The sequence below is a fragment of the Parasteatoda tepidariorum genome, chromosome 10 (genome assembly GCF_043381705.1).
Source record: "Parasteatoda tepidariorum isolate YZ-2023 chromosome 10, CAS_Ptep_4.0, whole genome shotgun sequence".
In the NCBI taxonomy this organism is placed as follows: domain Eukaryota; kingdom Metazoa; phylum Arthropoda; class Arachnida; order Araneae; family Theridiidae; genus Parasteatoda; species Parasteatoda tepidariorum.
The window spans coordinates 5,598,778-5,624,412 of NC_092213.1; the positions used below are offsets into that span (position 1 = coordinate 5,598,778).

The following is a 25,635-nucleotide window of genomic DNA, read 5'->3' on the forward strand; positions in this document are numbered from 1 at the left end:
TGACAAATATGTCGCTTTGAAATACGTTTGGAATTTACAAAATAGTAACGAAAAATAATTTTTTGGATCGAAATCTATGCATTTTGAAAAAAATTGTACTAATTTTACTGTTCTACGTATGGTATGGAATTCAACTGCGTGCTATTCGAATGAAATAACTGAAAGAGTCTGGAACAAAAAATTTGAAAAATAAATATTAAAATTTCAAATTTGCAAGTTTCGCTGATTTTCATCAATGAAATAATATTTTTTGCTCTCTTAGAATTGACCTTATTTAAACTTTTTTAATTTTTAGATAAATAATTATAAATACAATATTTTATTTGTTCTTACTTTCTGTTTAACTCATTTACTTATTTATACTATTCATTAATTTCATTTCAACTTTTTTTTTCCACTTAACTTTGATAAATACTAATCTTTAATCATTATGAGGTAATGAACCTAAGTTTTAGGGTGTTATGAAGGGTAATAAATAGTTTTTAATGTATACCACAAGATGAACTATCTAATTATGAATTTCGACTTTTTTTTCTTTCAAGTTTGTCTGGCATACTTGTTTAGTGTTTGGACCACTAAATGATTACCTAGGTGGTCCCATTGGACCACAACATTTTTATTGCTGGTGTAAATCATACTAATGAAAGACCGTTAAAGTGAAAAATAAACAATTTCAAAGTTAAATTAATGGATCATAAATATCTGAAATCTCTCGAAAAATACATTTTATTTCTATTGCGGATGACTAATTGATAAATGATAAGGAAAAACAACACCCTCTAAATTCTACCTCTAAAAACAACAGCACACACTCACGTCATTGCAAACCGGTTCAAAACGGACTAAAGGCAGCTATAACCGGTTCAAAAAAACTTTCGAGTGCCGTATTTCACACTTTAACGATCAAATAGTTGTAACTCTATAGAATACCTAGTTAAATCAATAATTTTCTATGTACTTTAACTGACTTGTCTAGTTATTTAATGAAATATCTAGTCATTCTATGAAATAAACGATTTCACAATTTAACGGTAGCATATTTAAAAGCATTTTTTATCCGTTTGAATGAGCTTACTATACATGAAAGTGCTTTATAAAGAAATTAAAATGTTTTAGCCATAAAAGTGCTAGTTTTCAGTACTAGTCTAAGAAGTTTCAGTTATAAAAGTGCTAATTTTTAGTGCTAGCACTAGTCTAAAAAGTCTTAGTTATAAAAGTGCTAGTACTTGTCTAAAAAGTTTTAGTTATAAAAGTGCTAGTTTTTAGTGCTAGAACTAATCTAAAAAGTTTTAGTTATGAAAGTGATAGTTTTTAGTGCTAGTACTAGTCTAAAAAATTTTAGTAATAAAAGTACTACTTAGTTATAAAGAGGGCTTCAGGTTAGAAATTTAATTATGAACTCTTGTTTGATGTTATCATTTACAGAGCAAACGAAAAGTTTCTAACATAGACATAAGAATAGAAGGGAAAATGATAGATATTAAAGCATACTATTTTTACACTATAATGAATTTTGAAAAGTTTTTCACTGTAATTTGTTACGAGCTTATTTCAATGAGATTTAAAAATGTGAAAAACACTGGGAGTACATTAGACTTTTTCTTTTCTCGTATAAGTCTCGTAGATTATGATAGTATGATTTTAACTTCCTTCAAATACGTATTGAAAATACGCATATTAAAATAAAATAAATATTTCAAAAACTACATTTTTTAGGAGCAATTAAAAAGAGGAAATAGTTTTATGTTTGTCTGATCTAAAACGGAAGTGTAGGAAGTATCACAAGAGACGTGTAGGGATTATTTGGGGAGTTATGGTGATACATAACTTTCGGCTGCGAAAGTGACGTTTTGCATTTTTAGGTCCGACAAACATATTTTTTTCTCTTGTTTAGTCAATTAGAAAAATACAGTTTTTGAACATCTTATTTAAATATTTTCTTCTTTTTTAGTTTTGTGTTGTTTTATTTGTTATGATAGTTGTAAAAGGTTGAAATATTTACTAACGATAAATTCTAGACTTATATTATTATCTAAAATAGAGCTGTATCCAATTAAATAATTTAAATACTATGGAAAGTGGAGAAAAAATATTTTTACTAAAACTCCAAGAAAATGAAGTTTATACCCGTCATATAGCGATTGAAATTCACATTGTCCTCAAGCCCAGGGCTTCTGTTGAGGTTTAAGCCCTCTAGTTAGTAAGGAAAGTGGTTAAAATTTTGAGTGTCAACTATGTCATTTATAGACATGAAAGAGGGTTAATAATAGAGTAGTCTTAAAAAAAAAAGATTATTAAAATGCATCGAAACTTACATTCTCATAATTATGGAATTGTTCTGCGATCTCAAGCTATAAACCATTAAAACAATCAGCTTAAGTTGAACTTCACTATCAAAATGAACGATTAAAGAATTGGTTAAATTTGTTACAATTTCAGTATGCTTAGTTTGAGCCATATTAGGGTATAAAATGAGATTTAAAAATGTTAAGATAACAATTAAGATAACATTTTATATTAAGATGATAATATTCATAGATGATTGGTTTTTTAGATGGAATTAAAAAACTATGATTTATAGTTAATTATATGAGAAATAAAAATAGTTTTAATATATGTTTATAGGAGCTGAAAACAGAGAATAAGACTTACCGCACCTTTTGTGTATGTAGTGAGCGAGACAAAACCTCATTTTTCTTTTTCCTACTTTAGTTCGTGCGTGCAAACTTATATCGAAACAGAAAAAATATGACATGACCTAAACTACAAATAAGTAAGCTTAAAAAAATTAAATTATTTATTTGTTATAACAGCGAAAAGGGCACACCAAGGCGTTTTAGGGGAAACGAATGCATAATTCAATAGTATTAAAATGTAATAAATGTATAATTTGTTTATAAAATTCAATATTTTACTATTTGGAAAATATAGTTCATGATAAGTATTCTGTAGATATATTGTTTCAAGAAATTAAAGATGATAAAAAGGAAATGAAAAAAATTAACAAATTACTAATAATGTTATTAAAATAAAAATGTATGTTATTCATTAGTTCTTCAAATTATTCAAAAACAGCGACAAAAAAAGTCAATAAGAAAATTTTTATCAAATCCAATACTACATTAATAGAATAAAATAAAAACTTTTCATTCATATTAAGAATAAGGCCAATCACAGATATTAAAAACGTATTTAAATCTTTCTTTGGAATGCAAAATTATATATTAATATGCATGCTCACCCTTGCAGCCGATAATTTATCATTTCTTCAAAAAAAAATTTAAATAATACGTTTTTCTTTTGATATATTCTAAAAATTTGTTAAAATTAGTTTTAAAATTTCGAACGACTTGAAAACTTTTAGATGTAGTATAATTTGTAACTTGAAATGTATTTATCGACATAGCTTAAAATAAGTAATATAGCTTATAATAAATATTTGACAAATATAGTTTCAAGAAATTAAAAATGACAAATAAAAAATATAAAAAAATTACAAATTATATCATAAAAATAAAAATGGCTCTTATTCGTTATTTTTTGATTTACTAAATTATTCAATAACCAAAAAAAATAAAAGTTTATTCCTTTAATATAGAATAAAATAAAAACTTTCCATTCATATTAAGAATAAGCTCAACCAAAGACATTAAATACAGATTAAGTCTATTAATATCTTCCTTTGAAATGAAAAATCATATGCCAGTATGTATGCTTCAAGAAAGGTCACCCTTGCAGACGATAATCTCTAATTTCATCAGAAAAAGACATGAAAAAAATACGATTTCTCATAATATATTCTAAATTTTTTTTAAATATTAGTTTTAAAATATTTGTATGATTTAAAAAAATGTTGATGTAGTAAAATTTGAAACCTGAAATGTATTTATAGATAAAAGCTTAAAATTAAAACTTATAACACAAATCTGAAATTACGCAATTTAAAGTCGTTTGCGCAGAATAATTTGTTGTTTCATGTTTTAGGATTATTATTGTTAGAGACACATCGAGTACATATTTATTAAAAATTCAATGCAGATAAATAGATTAAAACATCATGAATTGAAGAAATCTTCGAGCAAAAAGTAAGTTAATTTTCGAATATCAGCTTATTTTTAACCAATAGTTCGAAAATTGTGCTAAAATTTGAATTTTATTTTCCAAGACATTGTTTTACTATTTCATATTTTAATGTTTAGAAAATGCTGTTTTGAAAAATGTACAAAGGGCATTTTGTTACAAGATTCAGAAACTTTTTTTTTCCTGCTGAGTCATGAGGCGCAACCCTATATCCAATAAAACCATATTACACGAGCTCTGTAATGTCCCTCAATTTATTGTATGTTTTACATATCTAACAAAACAAAATCTTTCCCAACATATTTTTCTACATTTATATAGATGAAATTAGTTTTCTTCTTCTTCAAAGCATGCTTTAAACTTGCGTGACGATATTTCTTAACCCTACATTTGCGATGATTGGTCATGTTTGTGGCTACAAGATCCTAAATGGGAAAGCGAGTTCTGTCCCATGTCTGCAAAACCTCCTGTTCATGTTGAACTGGTCCTAATATTCAAATATTTTGTTATGTTTGACTTATATAAACCTAACTTATATTGTAAAGCATAAGTAAATCAATATTAAATTTCAGATTTTGAGATATTTCATTTAAGGTGACGGACGAAATATGATGGGGGAATGGCGTTTACGTTTGTAGTTTTGAACCGAAAAGGAGCTATAACTATTCTCTCTTCCCAAAAGAATATCACCGTTTTCGAGTGCTTGTTAATTTCTTTATTCTGTTCCAGTGGTTGGAAGTAGCGCACTACAAGTCGTGAAACTACTGTAGTCGCTACTTTTTTTCGTAGTTTGTAGTACAGTGGTGTTACTTTTTTTAAAAAAAAGCAGTGTAGTGAACAGTGCGATACAAAGAAAAAAAAAACACAGTAGTTGCAGATTCCTGACAACTTCTTTCTGCGTTAGTTTAGTAAAGAAACAGGGTTCTAACACAACGAACTTTTAGAATTTAAAGGGTACAAATCATCGTGGGTCTGTCAGTGCAATTTTGTATGCCCCTTTGACTGTGAGTTAACAAGAATTGTGAATTTCGAGACACATAAAAGTAATATTTCAGCTAACCATTACGAATAGAATAATAAATAATTAATTACTTGGGTCACACTTTCAGAAGCAAATGTGCTTCAATTTTTAGAGGAAATAAAAGAGCATTAAACATTTCATGAAATTACTATTACTTGATAATTTCCTAACATTTTTCAAATTAAATATTCGCTGTCGAGAAAGGCTTAAAAAACTGAAGGTTTATATGAACAAATAGGAAGATAAAAAATGTTTTAGAATACAAATACTGGCTCGTGTAAACATGAAGAAATATTTCTTAATGATTTCTTATTTTTACTGTAAGTCAATTTTTTTTTATTCAAATCCATTTTAGACGTAGGTGTAAATTAAGCTCGACTCCTTAAAGTAGTGAAATAGCTATTACATTTCGAAAGCAGCTTGCTGTCACTACCTTTAAAAAAAAAGTAGTTGTAGCAGTTGTTAACTACATTTGTAGTAAAGTAGTTATAGTAAACTACAAAAAAATGTAGTTTTTCCGACCACTGCTCTGTTCATTAGGTTTTCGGTCCAGTTCATGGCGTGAGAAATCTCGAATCCTGGCACTTTTGTACAACATTATGAAACCAAATATACTACGTTCGTCACACTATATCAGTTAATTCTCAGTAGCTATTTACGGGTGAATTTACCTAAATTAGTTAATCCATTTTTAAGACTGATAGTGTGGAAATCTTAAAACAGGTGCTGTGCTTGGCCTTGTTAAGCTTAGTGCAAAAACAATGCCCAACAAAAGATGACCACTTGTAATTTAATTCTACACACATAGGATTACTAGACAATTCAACACACAATGAAAGTTTTAAAAGGGAAATATTTTATTGTTTGATGTTAAAGTAGGGTAACTGAAAAATATATTATTTGAATAAAAAACTCGCTCTTTATGGACGTGCAGCATTAATAAAACATAAAATTTGCGCTTCTTAAAAAAAAAAAAGCCTTTCAGTTAATGCGGATTAGAACGAAACTAAGTATTGTTTTAAAAATGTCAACCAATAACGTTTATTTTATTTTATAACCGTCGTTAAACAGCCGAACCAAATTTTGAGTTTAGGGCTGCTACCAATGTTAAACTCTGCAGCCTTGTAATTTAGAAAACAAGGGATCTCTAATCAAGTAGTAGGAGAAATTTTTGCTTTCGTGGTGGTCTTTTAGATGGAACTAACCCGCATTTGCGTTACATAGAGAGGTAAACCTCGAAAACTTCCCATAGTTAGCCTGGCAGCAAGGGGACTCAAACCCATGATCCGTCCACCGCTGTAGTCAGTGGAAGCCGGTTCTGGAATTCATATCGACGAGTCATCGCTGAGGTTCGAACCCGGTTAACTTCATTGGGAGGCGAAGGTTTTATACCCTATGCCACCACCGCTCATTTATTTTTGTTGTTAGTGGGCAAACAAGGATCACATGCCCATAAACCTAGGAAAATCTGCTAAATTAATTTTCATTTTAACACTATCAGGAGTGCATTAGCATGGAACCGGAGTTTTTGGTCGGATCGAATTTTCCTTAGATTGCCTTCCTCCTCCAAATAAGGCAGACATTTCTAGTTTTATATAAATTCTCACCTTACGAAATAAAATTGGGTTTTCTTCCTATCAAATTAAATTTTCTCACCGAAAGAACTAAAGCAGGAAAGGATGGTCATTTTAACTGTTTAAACACCGAATTAATAGCGTTGAAATAAACAGATTCATCTGATATTTCAAGAGCTTTTGAAAAAAAATTTTTAAATGCATAAATTCATTCTTTTTTATTTTACATTTTAAATAGTGCACATGATGTAGTGTAATATAATGTGTAAAGTAAAACAAAAAATCCACTTTATAATAATCAACAGATAAAGTTTATTCTACATATAAAAATATACTCATTGTTTCATGACAATTGTATCTTAATTCAAATATAAGTCAAGTTTTCAATATAATAACAATAAATAAATAAAAGGACAAAGCCAATCATTTTTGAAATAATTATAATAAATGTCCTTATGTTAAAATAATTATTATAAAATATATTGGNTAACCCGCACTTGCGTTACACAGAGAGGTAAACCTCGAAAACCTCCCATAATTAGCCTGGAAGCAAGGGGACTCAAACCCATGATCGGTCCACCGCTGTAGTCAGTGGAAGCCGGTTCTGGAATTCATATCGACGAGCCATCGCTGAGGTTCGAACCCGGTTAACTTCATTGGGAGGCGAAGGCTTTATACCCTAAGCCACCACGGCTCATTTATTTTTGTTGCCAGTGAGCAAACAAGGATCACATGTCCTTAAACCTAGGAAAATCTGCGAAATTAATTTTCATTTTAACACTGTCAGGTGCGCATTAGCATGGAAGATCGAATCTCCTTTAGATTGCCTTCTTCCTTTAAATAAGGCAGACATTTCTTGTTTTATATAAATTCTCACCTCACGAAATAAAATTTGGTTTTCTTCCTATCAAATTAAATTTTCTCTAAGCACTAAAGCAGAAAAGGATGGTCATTTTAACTGTTTAAACACCGAATTAATAGCGTTTTAATAAACAGATTCATCTAAGTAAAAAAATTTATATTTCAAGAGTATTTGAAAAAAAAAAATTTCAATGCATAAATTCATTCTTTTTTATTTTACATTTTAAATAGTGCACATGATGTAGTGTAATATATTGTGTAAAGTAAAACAAAAAATCCACTTCATAATAATCAACAGATAAAGTTTATTCTACATATAAAAATATACTCATTGTTTCATGACAATTGTATCTTAATTCAAATATAAGTCAAGTTTTCAATATAATAACAATAAATAAATAAAAGGACAAAGCCAATCATTTTTGAAATAATTATAATAAATGTCCTTATGTTAAAATAATTATTATAAAATATATTGGTAACAGAAAGAAGTATTATGATTTATTTTTAGAGTGATATAGAATATAATTTTGATTGTTTATGTCATTTTTTGATATTCTATGAAATGCAAATAAAGTTACTTAACTAAGATACTACCTAAATGTTTCCAAACTTTGTTACAGTAATTTGCTTACATAGTAATCCATTAATATATTTTAAAAGCTTATAAAACAAAAAAATTCACTTTGAATTGTATTTCTCAGAACAGTGTTCTTCGAAAATTAAAGTGATCTACTAAAATTGAATTATTATTAAAAATGGCTAATAACTATGAAATATATTGAACAATGTAATGACTACCTATTTAATTTCAGAAATAAAAGAGCAACAAAAAAATCACTGAAAATACGAAAACAAAACTCCTTAAAAAAAAAAATTTCAGTTTAAAATTAGCAAAAATATTGAATCAGGAAAGGACAAAATAAATATATTAAGAAAAAAAAATAATAATAATTTTGTAAGCCCCTATTTTACTCAAAAAGTCATATAAGTAAAATATTTCACTGTTGAGTTTTGCTTCACAATTTAACATTACAAAAAACAAAGTTGTTCAGGAAAACAAACATGTTGCCCAGAACTCAGTTTGAAAATGACAATTAAAATTAAAAAAAAAAAGTTATAACAAATAAATGTATCACACTCTAGAAATAGTTAAGTAAGTAGTTGTGCAGTTATAGTTTAGTAACTAGTTATATAAGAAGTAGGAGATAAAATTATACATTAGAAGCAGGTTATACAGAATACATATATCGCAAAAAAAAAAAAGAAAGAAAGAAAGAGAATGAATTTATTAATGATATTTAGATTCTAAATTAATAAAAGTAAAAGATTGAAATCAATGCTTAGACTATTTTTGAAAACAATTATTGAAAAAAAATGAGATAGTAATATTTAAATAAGTTTATAATTTGTAGAATGATAATTTGTAACAAACATGAATTACTTTGGCAAATATTAGTTAAAAATTAGATTGAAAACTAATGCACAGTGTGCCAACAAAAAAAAAATTACCACTCTGAATAACTTTTGATCTAATGATCTGATCTTCACATTTTAGGAATCATTCTTAATAGTTCGGGGGTGATTTCAAATATGCTAATTATTTAGTGCAGAAGATATTTTAAGTTACAGAATCAGACACAAAAAGGGACTCTCTCTGAATAAACCTACTTTTTTTTCGACGGATTCTTATTCCAGAGGTCCAAGCTTTCGACTTCCTAATGTTAATTTTATCTTTTGCGTATATTGCCATATCTCAAGAACTTATCTAAATCAAAATTCCAATCCATATCTAAATTTTAGTAAATTTTTACTATTTTTTATTTAATAAAAGTCGCAAAACTTTAGAATGTAAGATATATAAGTTTTTACATAATTTTAAAGTATCTACACCAGGAGGTCAAAACTTGGGACTGCTGTCCTCACCAAACTATTTGAACCATATTTTTCGAATTGCGACTACTCCCTATTGTTAAAGGGTAAGAAATTCAAATAAAAAAAAGGTATGTTTATTCAGAGAAATTACGTTCTTGCGTCTGATTTCATACCTTAAAATATCGCTTCAAAATAAAATAATCATACCTTAAAATATCAAAATAATTAGCATATTTGAAGTCACCCCCTTGAAAAATTAAGAATGAGTTCTAAAATGTGAAGATCCGATCATTAGATTAAAAGTTATTCGGGGTGGTCCGTTTTTTTTTCCCATTTTNCTAATGCACAGTGTGCCAATAAATAAAAAAATTACCACTCTTAATGAATTACTTTGGCAAATGTTAGTTAAAAATTAGATTGAAAACTAATGCACAGTGTGCCAATAAAAAAAAATTACCACTCTTAATAACTTTTGATCTAATGATTGGATTTTCACGTTTTAGGAATCATTCTTAATAATTCGGGGGTGATTTCAAATATGCTAATTATTTAGTGCAGAAGATATTTTAAGTTGCGAAATCAGACACAAAAAGGGACTCTCTCTGAATAAACCTACTTTTTTTTCCGATGGATTCTTATTCCAAAGGTCCAAGCCTTGGACCCCCTAACTTTAATTTTATCGTTTGCGTATATCGTCATATCTCAAGAACTTATCTAAATCTAAATTTTAGTAAATTTTTACTATTTTTAATTACTTAATAAAAGTCGCAAAACTTTAGAATTTTAAGATACATAAATTTTTACATAATTTTAAAGTATCTACATTGGGAGGTCAAAACTTAGGACTGCTGTCCTCACCAAACTATTTGAACCATATTTTCCGAATCGCGACTACTCCCTATTGTTAAAGGGTAAGAAATTCAAATAAAAAAAAGGTATGTTTATTCAGAGAAATTACGTTCTTGCGTCTGATTTCATACCTTAAAATATCGCTTCAAAATAAAATAATCATACCTTAAAATATCAAAATAATTAGCATATTTGAAGTCACCCCCTTGAAAAATTAAGAATGAGTTCTAAAATGTGAAGATCCGATCATTAGATTAAAAGTTATTCGGGGTGGTCCGTTTTTTTTTTTCATTTTGCGCCCTGTATGGTGTGCAGAATACAAAAAAGAACACCACAATGATTTGAGGAGCTCACTTTAAATATGTTAATTGATTTGGGCACACAGTATTTTAAGTATGAAATAGGGCATAAAAATGTGTTTTTTTTCTTCCCCTGAATAAATATACCTTTTTTGGAAGAAAAAAAAAAAAAAAACAGATTTAGATTTTTGTTTCTCAAGACATGATTTCAATGGCCATGAGAACAGTAGAAAGTTTAGAATCTGCATTTATTGCATATTTTGCCATATGTTTCAGGAAATATTGAAATGAACAAAAATATTTTTGATCACATTTATTAAACTAATTTACTCAAAGGTACTTTTTGCAAGGCAAAAGGACCAGAACAAACAAAAGTGGCTGCTTCCACCTGTTCATTACTGGTATAAAGCAAAAAGACCAGGACTCTCTCTATCTCTTCCTGGTGACAGGCAAACCAACACCTGCTTATCCCGACTGGCCAGTGGACACCTGAAAAGTCTCGCATTTTCTGCAAATCAAAAGATCTTTCCTCTTTGCCCTAAATGCCAACAAAACCAGGCATCACCTGAGCACATCTTGAACAGTTTAGGGCTGGACTGGAACGACATTCATTCCTCTCCCATTCTGGTTTCGGATTTTCTTAATATCAACGGATTCATTGATCTGGTCTGACCCCGTCAGACCAGATGGGAGTTAGCAACAACAACAACTCAAAGGTACTTCCATTTAAAAATCATTTTTAATTATTTATTATTTTTCATACTTTATGTTACTCAACTTTAATTATAAGTAAAAAATGTTTTGAATCCTAAGGTAAAAAAGAATTCACATTATTTCAAACTATGCGATATTAAATGATAAAATCCGAAATTTGAATGCAATCGATTTAATAATTCTTGAGGAATGAGGACTTCAAAGAAGGACATTTTGACACTTCACCACTTAGAAACTATTCAACAAAATACATTCAAATTTTGGAATTTGTCATTAAAAATTACATATTTTAAATTAATGTAAAAATTTTTGTACTTTTCAACTCAAACATTTTTTTAAATGCAATTGCTTTGAGCAGTTATGTTTAAATTTAGAAATTTATCATTTGAAATTATGTAAATTAAATTAAAAATTTATGTAAAAATTTGTCTACCTTACAATTGAAAAATTAATTTCTAAATGAAATTACTTTTAACAGTTATGTTCTAATTTTGTAAATATTCATTTAAAATTGCAGATTAAAATTATATAAAAATATCTTCGCAGCAACTGAAAAATTATTCTTTAAATGAAATTACTTTTAGATAAACGAGTTTAAAAATTGTGTGCAAAAATAAATTTGTTCTTTTAAATATTTAGGGTGATATGGCAAACTATAAAATAGCCAAATTTAACATAAAGAGTTCAAACTTTCTGCCACCCTCATGACTGATCTATTGGGACCATAATTTGTAAGTCAAAAATCCAAATTGCCTGGGGAAAAAAAACGTACATAAATATATTTTTTTTTTGGACTACCTATTAAAAACCAACTTTTTCTGAATAATCAGAAAAATTAGGTTTTTCTGCCCGATTTTGTACCCTAAAATATCACCCACACAAATCAATTAACACATTTTAGGTCAAACCAATAAAATCTGATCATTTGACCAAAAGTTATTCAGACGCTAAATTTTTTTCTTATTTTGCACACTGTACACAATGATTCGTAACACTTTTAAAAATCAAATCTACATTTCGCTGTTATAACTGCTTCTTTGAGGTAGAATTTCTAAGAGTCTGTAAAGATAGTTTTTTTCTCTTCATGTCACCGATAGATTGAAAACCGATTAATTTATTATTGACTATTTTTCTCTTGAAGAGAGGGCTGGCCGATTTCGAAAACTTTCCAAAAGAATAGAGCGCATACTCGAGAGAAGAGTCCGCAGACAAATTATTTAAGTTCTTCAAAAAAGTTCCTAAAGCAGGCTTGAAAATTTGAGGTGATACCATCGTTCTTTCCTTTAATTTCAAGAAAATTTGGTTTAAAAGCTCTGTTACAGCCTGCTCGTCTGACGCTAAATTGCTAACGGAAGGGCAGGGTGGTGGCGGAGGAGGAGGGGCCGGAACGATCGCAGTTTCGGCTGAACCGTGAGGCAAATGGGAAATGTTATCTTCAATGTTTACTAACTGCTGGCTTAATTGGGAACTCACTGGATGATTTAAGGAAATGGATTGATGATTACTGGCAGCTAACTGGGAAAGTAAACCGTGTTGAGGAATGGCAACATCCTGCGAATGAATAGGAGAGTGATGATCCAAGACTGATGTTTCTATTAAAGATCCATTTTGCAAAGAAAGTGACGAGTTGGGTTCGTTGAGAACACTGGGATGACTTAACTCTGAGCTTTGCACCATTGTTGCACATGATGGATTTTCTTCAAGGAAAAAGTCGTTGTCACCACATGCTTCCAAATCCGGCAATATCTCCGGAGTAGGACACGGCTCCTCCATAGCGGATTCAACCGCTTTTGTAATTATATCACTACTAGATTCACTTTCTATCGCTTGCCCCGTAGCCAAATGCAGGAGGGAGTTTTTCTCTTCGACCGTGTTAGGGGGGATGCAGTCGTAGATAGGAACTGGAAAGTTGCGGAACACCAGAAGCTGGTGTTTGCAAGGAGCACCAGATTTGCCTGTCCTGCACTCGCACATGCCTAGAGTAATGTCCACTTGATATGTCGTATCTTTCGTATCGTTGTGCACTTCGTATTCGTTCTCCGAATTCTGAGTAATCGTGTAAGCTTCTCGAGGCAGCTCGATAAAAAGAAAGCGAGACAATCGAACCGAATCGAAACGACTGTTGGCCAAATCGATGAGTTTTCTTTCGTAATAAGTATCGAGCCTCGACAAAAAATCTACGATTTGCAAGGGGTTGTAAGTCCTAGTTCGGCTTAAAATCGGATCTTTCAGCACTATCATAGCAGCCTCCCAAAAGAATGAGACATCAGTTGCTGCTTTAGGTATAATATAGTTTCTATAAACAAGAGACCATTCGTGCCTGATGCTGTACAGATGGTTTAAATAATCTAAACAACAAGAATAGGATTTCACTAAATTATCATTAATTACGTAAGCATAATTCATCTCCAATTCTTCAACAGTTTGGGAGAACAATATGACTTTGACTTTTGAAAATAAATGCGACCTGTGATCTTTCTTAATTGCATTTTTCCGATCGGAAAGGAAAGTCCACGTGGCTTGAAGGAGATGCGACAGACAAATTAATAACTGGGATTTAGGAAAAATCTCTTTTAGACACTGTCTTTCTGTTTCGTCGTCATGCGTGAAAAATATATCTGGACCATCCTTCTTATTGTAGAAACAGCCATTGGGCAATATTTGCTTCCATATCTCAAGAGCAGTCTTAAAATAAATACTTTCAGTGGACGTGGTAACTAAGCAACCAACTGGAATTGCGCCAATGCAGCTATATGTCACTAACAAAAAAACTCTGCAATTGTTTGATTCTTCCAATTCCCCATAGCTATCAATAAATATTATCTCACCACTATTCTTCACAAGATTATGTATACGATGCATTAATGGCGTGCATAATGCCATAACTGTATTATTTTCTATCAGTTGCATACCAGCAAAACCTCCACTCTCGCAAAACTTGCACAGCAAATCTTCTAACTGAATGGACATTTCTTTCAGATCAATCACTGAATTTTCCAGTCTACGTTTCTTTTTAGATTTTTTATCAGGATTGCTTAAAGAGTCTTGCGATAAAGTCGCAGAGTGCAAACCATCGTTTTGGTGCGAGTTGAAAGAAGAATTTTCAAAACTCGAGAGAGTAGTCAATGGTTTTTTGTCAGGCAGGTTTGTAGTTGGATTATTTTGAACATCATCTTTCTCCCCATTACATAAGTTACCTTGCTTCCTTACTATTTTATAATAAAGCCTAAAAATAATAAGCAAATTTTAAATGAATCAAATACTTTGCAAATGATTCATTGCAAAGAAAATAAACAGAAGCACTAACTAGTAAAAAAAGTTAATAATTATTAGTGCATAGAATATTTTCAATGATATAGAAATAATTAAATAATCTACAATAACTATCTACAAGGACATTTATTTAAATTTTAAAAAATATTTTTTTCTACACAAAAGAAATAGATGAAAAAGTTTGATATAAATACACATTTCTAGATGTAGCTACAGATAAATGAATATAATTTCCCTACTAACCAGCGTTGGCAGGCTTTTGACAAAAAACAGTTATTGACAGTTTAAACCATGGTTTAAACCGTCACGTCAAAAACCTCACTGTCAAAAATGTCAAAAACCTATATTCATACGTGAAATTTAATTAATACATAAAATTTATATATTTTTATACAGGATTTGTAGAGTTAGTCATACAACTTTTATCATGCCCTGCCAGTTCTGATTCAATAGAACGGATGTTTTCCGGTTTTGGACCAATTAATTCGAAACTCCGTAATAGATTAGAAACAGAAAAATGTTCAAAACTAGTTATGTGCTACCGTATGCTGCGAGGAGCAAATGAACTAGACTATTGAATTTTGAATTAAATTTCTACTTCCATCATTTTCATTTTGATTATGTAGTGTGATGCATGTTCTAATTTTTAAAATTATGTATTTAATTAGGATAATTAAAAAATTTCCATAGTAATTTGTTTAAATATTTTATGGATCAGCGACTGTAATGTTCTTCTGTTTAGTTTGACTTTTGTGATTGGTTGTTAGTTTTTCAAAAAAATCAGTAATTCTGAATTTGGAATCTTCAATTTTTTTTAATTCATAGTTAACATAAGACAATACAAATTTAAATGCTTTCTGTTAAATACACAGAGTAGCTAGTGTCGATTTACAGTATATTCAGCCTATTCATTTACTATGCTGAAAATTTTGTTTATCCAAATACTTGTGAATTTCATTTTGCTGAATACTATATATAGTTTTGTTGAATATCTAAATATTCAGCTGTTGAATAATTACTTCTTGCTTTCAAGATATACATTATTTGTATTCTTAATACATGTGGAGAAAAAAAAATTTTTTAAAATGATAAGTGTAATAATTATAAATAAATATAATAAACAATATCAATTATATTTATCATTATTCATAAATATAACTACTTTTAAATTCAAATTAACATACTGGATAATAAAGATATTCGGTATAACATTAAAAAAAAATTTTTATACACTTGTATCTTATATCAAGTTTGTATTTATACAACATAACTTGTAAGTTCCTTATAAATATTAGTTATATGTTCCTTATATGTCAAAAATGCATAGTAATAAACTTTTAATTTTCTTAAGTATCAAAAAGAAAAAAAAAATTTTTTTAAATATAAATATTTAAACAATTTTTGTGCAAAATTTTTCTGCACATGCATTTGAATATAAATTTCTGAGATTTTAAATCTGTTATTTTACCTTAATTTTAATTAAAAAATATTTTAAAACCTGCTGATTACCTATAGTATAATTAAATTTCAATATAATGCATGGCAACTGTTGGTAGTTTTGAAGTTTATATATTTTCTTGGCAAACTTCAGTTTTTGACATTTTTGACGGGTTTTTGACGGTTTAAACCAGTATTATACCCTTGTCATGTCAAAAACCACTTTTTGACGTCAAAAACCCAACCCTACTACTAACACAGATATTCAAGTTAGTCATATGATACCAAATGCAAGCTTTTAGTCCCCAGTCTTTTTCAATTATTAGGTTTACATCCTCTTACACCTACCCATCACTTGATAGGAAACATGGTTAATACCTCCGTGAATGTAAACCTCCCGCAATTCCCAGAAGAAGAAGAAGAAAAAAAAGAAGAAAGTAATGCTTACCTGTAAGGTACGAGGACCCATGGAGTTGATATATTCACAATTAATCATCTATCAAGTGTCTGAATAAATGTTTCATTTATGTGAACACCTCAAAAATTGTATTTCTGTTTTCTTTTTTTTTTTTACCTCAGATGTATTAAATACAGTCTTCAAATTGATAAGAAAATGAAAGAAATTTTCAATGGCGACGAAGCATTAAGAGCATTTAAGACCTCATTTTAGCTTGTAGAGTCTAACTTGTATCCAGATTAAAATATGCCACTGCCTGAATGAACAGTATCATTTTCTCTTATTTCTTTGCAAAGATAAGGTGACAAGATCAAGATTGATTATTTAGTAGTGAAATAACCTAACAATATTCTTAGTTATGGATTAGGCAAAAAATTTACATACTTTAAAAACGGTGAAAAGTTGCATATTTTTTTCTTGCAATTTAAAGCAGAAAAAGATTTTTTTCTCTCCCTCAAATGTAGAAAAGATAGCTTCCTGCTTGAAAAGATAGGAAATAACTTCTCATGGCAAAAATGACTGTCCACGTCCAGGTATGGCGAATTTACATAATGGGTTATTCATAGAAGATTCGAGGGGAATTTAAAATATCTCCTTATCGACAGGCTTCGATTTTGCAAGCTTATCCATAATAGGAGGTTGCACTGTATAGCAGGCTGTATAGGTACTGGCAAAGTTTGAAACCCGGCATTCCATAGAATGCCTAGGCATTGTATATAATGTAGGATATTTTTAGGCAAACTATGAAATATGAGAAGTATTACATACTTTCCATAGGCATTGTATATAATATCTAGGCATTCTATAGAATAAGAAATGTTATTTAGGCAAAGTATGAAATAAAAACCTCCTGATGAGGTTATTATGTAAATGATTTGCATTTCTCAAAAATAGAAATTTTATTCTGAAAAAAATAATAAGAGTGCCATTAAAAAAATTTTTATTCAAAATGCATAAAGAGCAAAGGGCAAAAGTAAAAAGGGCAAAGTGCAACTGATGAATTCTGAGCTTAAGGCGCACATTAAAAGTCAGGAGCCTTGCCAAGTAATATTCGAAAAGAATTACAGATGCATTTTATACTTTGTCGGTTTATCATTAGATATTCTATAGAATGCCTAGGAAATGTGTTGCCGGCTAGTTTTAGGCATTATATACAATGCCTAGGCATTCTATAAAATGCCGGTTTTCAAACTTTGCTGGTAACATATATATTAAAACAACTTTTCAGTAATTTATAATTCCAGTCTAGTTTAAAGAATAGTATTAGTTTCCAAGGTATACCAGGTATATGAAAACTAAAAAGCAACAATAGGAAGGAAAATAAAGTTAATGAATTTCTTCAGAAATTAAAATAAGAGTAACACGTAAATATTTTACATCAATGAGTATAGTAAAACTTTATTTTAAAATTATATAAAGAACTTTTAGAAATAAAGATAAAAATTTATTAATACTACTAAATAAAAAAAATCCTCGATTGTATTCCCAATTGCAAATAGTCAAAATTTTAAAAATCAAAGAAAATAGGAATCATAAATCAAAGAATATAAGAATCAGGTCAAATGTTCATATTTTTACATATGAATATTCACACTGATTCTTAATAAGACAAATGGATTTTAAAATACCATGTAAAACTAAAACAAAATAGATAGCTTTTTAATTGTTCTGAAAATCTTTTAATTTTCTTATATTATATAAAATTTAATTTGATTAAATTTTAGCTACTTATAACTCTTATTGCTTAACAGTTGTATTGGACAATTTTAGTTTATTCTATTTTATCCAGTTTCTACCCGACAAAATGCCAAACCCTAAATTAATTATGAATGAATAAATCAGTACTGACAAATGCATTCTTACCTATAACAGAATTGGGGATCCGGCAACAAAGCTCTATCGTGACATATTTTCTCAAAATTTTCACCATGCTCCAATAATAAATCATACTTATGCATATCTAAAGCTGTGGCAGGATTATGTCCAAACTTAAACAAAGTTAATATCTTTTCTTTCACATCAGGAAGGACACTTCGATGTTTTAGAATTTCTGGTGTAAGAATAGCATGGTTGTGGCAGAAATCCATCTGAATTACAGTTGGGTGGTCAGGTAAATGAGGATCCTTCGATCTATTTTTTAAAAATGATAATTTTTAGACTTTACAAACAATCAAAAGAGCAAAAGCAAATATAACAATATTAACTTACTGTTGTTATGGAGTTTCATTAAACTTGATATTTTTTAGGAAAACTGATTCGAAAATTAATTTAAAAAAAATTTAGCACTAACTTAATACATAATTTTTATACATATATTTTGAATATTCTTCATACACAACTTACATAGATATTTTCCCCTCTCCCTCTCTCTCAATATATATGTTACTGTGAATGACCGAAATCAAAGACACCAAAAATTAAGAAATTCCAAAGACTGAAAATCAAAATATGGAAATAATAAAATTAAAGCACAAACTGAAACAATTTGTACTTTAAAAAGATTAATATGAAGATATAAAATAGAATGCAAAAGTATAATACAATTATTAATTATGATTATTTGAAACTCTAAAAGAAGAATTTACAAAGTCAATTAACAGCACAATCTTCAAACTATAAATATGTCTACAACACTAAGACAATCAGACAGAGACTATGTAAATAAAAATTATTCACAAAAAATATGTTATTAAAAATGAAAGTTAATTTACACTTGCCATACAATAATATTTTTAAAGAATAGAATAAATTCTTAAGCAGCCTCAACTAGAAATTGTTGGAAATTATAATTTTTTATTTTACAAAATTTCTGTTAATTAAAAAAAATTAATTTCAATATTTAAAAATCATTTATTTGCTTTTAGCTTATATATCTGGAGAGTGACAAAATTTCTTTTACTGAGAAACTGTAACTGTAATTGAGTAGGTTTAGGCATTAAAATTAATTATCCTTTTTCTAATATCAACAACTTTTCACTTTTTTTTTTAAAGAGAAAAAATCTAAAATAATCTGCAGTGACTGGGACAATCTGCAACATCAGTTGCCATGCAGAACACTTTTTGCTACCAGGTTTGTTATAATAAGGAAAACATTTAAACTGCAAGCTGTGAAAGAAAAATTAGTAGTTAATACATTTTGTGCATACATGAAACAAGAAAATTTTAATTGTCATTTTGATGTAACAGAGAAACAGTTATGTATAAAAAAAGAGCATTTGTGAAATTAATTAATGTACAGTAGGGAACCAATTATCCGGAACGATCGGGACCATCGCTATTCCGGATAACTGATTTTTCCGGTTTTCTGAATCGATACAAAAAACCGTTTTAACCCAACTAAAAAAAACAAAAATAGTTGGAAATAATCTTAGAAAGAAGAAAAAACGATCAAGTAATACACTAATGATTATTTCCAAAATGATGGTAAGGTAAACATCTTTCAAAAAAGAAAGAAAAATCCTAAAATCTTATGAGGAAAAAAAAAATTTTTTTTTTAAATGGCGGGGAAATTTATTGAATTTCGTTCCGGTTTTTTGGTTTTCCGGTTTTCTGATTTCCGGATAACGGGTTCTGTACTGTACAATAATAGATACAAATAATGTGGAAATAATATTATTTTTTTTAAATTATGTGACAAGAGTGTGGCAATTTTTAAAAATTATGTGTACTGACTGCTGATAACCAAGTAAAAAATTAAAATAGAAAAAAAAGTTTATATATGAAAAAAAGAACACACTTTTCCTTTTCTTCTTTACTTGATTACAATTTTTCAGTAATTACAGAAAAGATTTTAGCTAAGTAACACTATATCCATGTACAACATCTCAGTCATTTTAAAAGTAAAGTTAGTCTAGAAGATGAACATTCATTCAAACTTTGGTCTTTGCTAAGTAAAAATTTAGCCTTAATAAAGCACAATTTTTTAACAATAAATTGAATTAATGCTCTCTTCTGTACTAAATTAGAAAATACAGAGAGCATTTGCTTTGTCTTTCTTGTAAATTTTGAGACTGCCTCCGCATTCTAGAATCTAGTTAAGTCCAGCTAAGGGATAATAGTCAGGGATAAGTGACTGAAGTATTCTTAGAATTGAAGTTACATCAGAAAAAACTAGTAAAAGAAGATATTTTGCTGAAAAATAAAAGTCATGCAGATATTTGACAATTATGCAACTAATTGCAACATTTGGCAACTGTGGACATTAAATAAACATCAAGTGATAAGCATCATAAAATATTTAAAGATAATTATATTCAAGTACCATAAGTAGAGAAAATCATACGATAAATTAATTGAGAACAGTACATTCAACACTAAAGTACAGTGCGTCCACAAAAAAAATAATGGATTACCTTGAATAACTTTTGATCTAATGATAGGATCTACACATTCTAATACTCATTCTTAATAGTTTCAGGTGACTTCAAATATGCAAAATAATTAGTGCAGACAACGTTTTAAGTTACAAAATCAGACACAAAAACATGCTTTCTTTGAATAAACATAAGTTTTTTTAAACAAATTCGGATCTCTGACAACCGAAATATGAGGGGTAGAGTCATAATTTGGGAAATGTGGTCCCCATAGTTTGGTCAGGAGAGCTATCCAAAGTATGGGCACCTTACTTTACGTATTTTACTCTTTTGTATTTCATGATGTAACAGGAACTTTTTAAGCAACTTGAAAGATTTTTGCACACAATTATAAAATTTGTGCACCCACAAACAATTGCGAGCTAAAATAAATTTCAGAAAATACTTAATATTGTTTTACTATTTTATCTAATGAATCACAAAAGTTTGAAAAGTCAGGTTGGCAATTTTTTACATCATTTTAAAGTATGTAAATTAACAAGGCAAAATACAAAATTTTAGCAAATTTGGTCGAATAGTTTCTGAAATATTGAATTTCTAAGAAGTTGTATGTTTAAAATTTTATTTTGCATGAACTATTCAACCAATTTTGCTAAAATTTTGTATTCTGCCATGTAAAATTACATACTTTACAGTGACGTAAAAATGCATACTTTACAAATCAAAACTTTTTCAACTATTATTAAATAAAATAATAAAAAATATAATAAACATTTACAAAAATTTATTTTTGCATGGAATAACTTTTAAACAAAGGAATGTTATAATTGTGTGAAATTTTTTTTTTAATTCGCTATAAAAGTTCTCAAGATATGGCGAAATACGCAAAAAGTAAAACGAACACTATGGGGTCTAAGCTTCGGATCGCTCTCCTGACCATGCTATGGTAACTATATTTCCAAGATTGCAGCTACCTCTATGTTTTGAGAGTCAGAAATTCGAATCCGATGAAAGAAGGCATGTTTATTCAGAGAAAGGACCTTTTTTGTGTCTGATTTCGTAACTTTAAATGTTGTCTACCCTAACTAATTAGCATGTTTGAGATCACCCTCTTAAGAAGGAGTCCTAAAACATGAAGATCTGATCATTAGAACAAAAGTTATCCAAGATGGTGCACAGTATATAGGTATAGATTAAAACAAACCTGCTCTTTCTTTCTGTTACAACTCGTTTTATAGTGATACACATTTTTGCAGGACAATCTGTATTTTTGCATGATTCTCTCTCTCTAGATTTTTCACTTCTTGGACGAGTATTGTGTTGACAACGCAAATCAATCTAACAATAAAAAGCATATTTAATAATAAATTACTTTAACAATCACATTAAAAGTTTATTTCAATAAGTTTCCACTCATAGTAAATTTAAATATAAGTTTGAGATTGCACAAAAATAAAGAATTTAGATTTCTTGGGGAAAATATTTACCTCGCTCTATTTGCTGAAAAATAATTTCTTTGATTAAAAAATAAAACCAAGGCTTTGAATTAAATTTAATTTTTGAAATTTATTTTTAAAGAACTAATCGTTTAGTGAAATTTTTTTTTATTTTTACATTTAACAGTTTTTTTAGCTCGATTGATCATTTAAGAAATAACTTTATGACACAGTAGAACTTCAATCGATTGCTTCTAATAGAACCATTTATTGGAAATGATTAATGTGAGAAAAAGACGAACATAAACGATCATAAAATATAAAATAATGACTTAAATAAATTAAAAAAAGTAAGAAAGAAGTAATGGACTTGACTTAAAAATAAATAAATTTGCAATAAGTATTAAAAGAATTTCTAGCACTCAATTACAACTCAAATAGCAGTGCAATAAACAGGCTTTAGATCCTTAGACGATTTTATGAACTCACTTGCAAATCAGAACACTATTGCAGTCACAAACAGACTCTCTGTATCCCCTCTGTGAGGTACACCCCCATCTATATAGGCTTTACGACGAAACCCTGTAACTTTCAACATGATTCTTCCAGTAGAACTCCATAAATTTTATTCCTACTGCACTGAAACTTGCATTTTTTAGAACTATCATTTTGTTGCCATGATTATTGCCCAGTCGGCACAAAAAAGTTGCCAAACAGAGTCTTTTAGAATGAATACGTTAGGCGTTATTTTCTTGCTTGATTACATTAGAATTATCTGACTTTCTTGCAAATTTTCAAATTAAACAGTTTATTTAGGGTCCACCTCAGATATTTAGTCTCACAACGAAAGAATATTCACAAAATTGCACACACATTTACAAATTAGTAACAATATCGATGAGTGATAAAGAAAAGACATGGATGTCAAAGAAAAATAACATAGAAATACCTTAAAAACATTTTTTGTTCCACAGTGAGGAAAAGTTCTTTCAACTCTCATAGTACATTTAGAGTGCATTTGAAAGTCTTCAAGCCATTTATGAGCATAAGTACTGTTCCTACCGTCTGTTCGAAGACGGGTCTTGAAATTAATATTGTCTCCATCAAAACTACAAACCACATATTCATAATCTCCAGGTAAAAATGACTAAAAGAAAAAAAAATTGTTTCATAAAGTTGGAATTTTAAATTATATTTAAAATAAAAATGAATAAAAATGGATATTTTAAATTATGTTTTACAGCAGTGATCTCACAATTAACTGCTAGAAGATTGTCACATTTCTGCAGATTTTATCACATTTTCAGTTTAAACTTTATTTAAAGCAATTCTACCCTTACATTTAATTTTGTATGTGAGACAAAAACAAGCATAGATAAGGTGCACATAAAAAATTAATATCATGAAAAAAACATGCAGGATTTAATTATTGGTCACCTTATTTTTTTTCTTCTTTTAAGAACAGAAAATTTAACTTTTTATCCATTAATTACTCTTACCTATTGCTTAAGCATATTAAACAATGTATATATGTTAAACATACAATTGTATGTTAACATTGTATGTTAAACATACAATATTAAACATACCTTAAAATAAAACATCAAAAATCAAATTGATTATCAATTTGTTTTCATTGATTACCCATTTAGAATGTCCACAAAGTACAGGATCAATTAATAGAAAGGGGCCAAGTTTGTCACTAATTGCAAAACACAGACAAGTAAATAATTATACCACCAGTTTTTCATCAATATACATTTAAATGATCTCTTAAATACAATCATCACATCAATTTATTTTAACCAGTATTTATTTTATGTAACATATTAGTTGAACTTAAATAAAGGTGACTTCCATCATTTAAATGAGTGAACCAATTATTATTTTCTTCCAAATACAAACGAGATACTCAAAATTTTGAGAGAATCCGATTTCAACAAAGGATATAATAATTTTAAAACATAATTCTCCTTATAATAACTGCAATTTTTGTATCAAATGATTTTGGAAAGTAGTAAATAAAGCTTAATTGATTTTATCCCACTTTTGAAATAAAGTGGGATGAAATAATTTGCAAGTTTTCAAATCTGCGTTTAGAATAATATCAATGAAAACATTGTTCAACAATCACTTGCATAAATCCATGCAGAACAAAGCATTTAGTTCTTTTTTTTTAAAGTTAAAATATCAATTAAGTTATAAAATATGCATCATATATTGGACTGGCATAAAGCAAATAATTAAATTACATAACCAGTTTTCCTTATTTGATTGTGATTGGCATACATATCAGACGATGTATTGATTTAGAAATGTCCTTTGTTAAAATATACAAGAACCGATTCTAAGTAAAAATTTATTAAACTATGGACGAATGCATTTGACTGAAATTACATACTAATTTACCAGTTTCATTTATTAAACAGTTAATCTATTAATAAAAGTTCAAGGTATTTAGAAAGAAATTGTTCAAGAATAAGTATATGCACATTTGATAAACATAAAGTAATTAAAAATATGTCAAAGTTAATCCAACTATACATAGTTTGTTTTATTATGGTTCCATAAGTGCAAGTACACCAGGGAAAAACATTCATTTATAAATGTGCTTGCCTAAAAATATGAAGAACTTCAGTCTAAACCAGCTATGAGACCAATGATTAATCTAGGTACTCAATTTTTCCAGGCATAAACATACAACTTATTTTATTTTAATTTGATAAATGCAAGTTAAAGTATATCGGGTTGATATATTCAATGATAAGTGTATTTTATTGGGACTTGATACTTGGGTGCATCGAAATAAACACTAAAAAAGCAAATCTGCATTGAAAATAATTTCTGTGGAAGTAATTACCCGCAAGACATTGAAATGTTCAGTTTCTGGATTACAAAACTTGCATTTAGTAATAGTTGACATAGCTGTGAAGAATTAAATATACTTTTCATAATGATCTATGATTCTGAAAGCAATTAAATATTTTTAAAAGCCTTGGGGAGAGAGTTTTATTTGCAAGACTATTTTTATAATAACTCATAGTTAATTCCTCCATTGTTTCATAAATTATCATCCGATTCATAATATCATACTAGTAAAGAACGGAAACAATCTGAGAAATCATGCCAAAATTCTTCTATTTTGTAAACAAGCTAAAGAAAAAGTAAAACATAGAATTATTCCATTCATTTATTGGCCCACATTTGCTAAGCAGTTTAATGTGCTACTTTGATTGGTTGATATTCAGTCATGTGATTTAAAATGTGGAGTTCTGAAAGAGATTTAGTGACGGAATAGTTACATTTGAATAAATGCTTGTAATCTTTATGCACTTAACTTGTATTTATTTGCTAATTAGAATTTTCTTCCTAAAATATGTAGCTAAACGGTTTAAATTTTTTTTTATAATTGCTAGGTATTCTTTTTGAAAAGGCTCGTAAATAAA

The 25,635-nt window shown here is 28.8% G+C and overlaps 2 protein-coding genes across 2 annotated transcripts in view; one reads left to right on the forward strand and one right to left on the reverse strand.

Moving 5' to 3' along the window:
• LOC107451246 (SPRY domain-containing protein 3) overlaps nt 1-25,635 on the forward strand; it is a 134,484-nt gene that overhangs the window by 90,771 nt on the left and 18,078 nt on the right. The window lies entirely within an intron of this gene.
• LOC107451252 (uncharacterized) lies at nt 11,604-25,424 on the reverse strand. Its single transcript, XM_016067295.3, has 5 exons — nt 25,050-25,424; nt 23,139-23,336; nt 21,958-22,091; nt 18,304-18,570; nt 11,604-14,499 (listed from the first exon to the last, which is right to left on the reverse strand). The coding sequence occupies exons 1-5, from the start codon at nt 25,110-25,112 to the stop codon at nt 12,297-12,299; spliced, it is 2,865 nt and encodes a 954-aa protein (XP_015922781.2). The 5' UTR covers nt 25,113-25,424; the 3' UTR covers nt 11,604-12,296.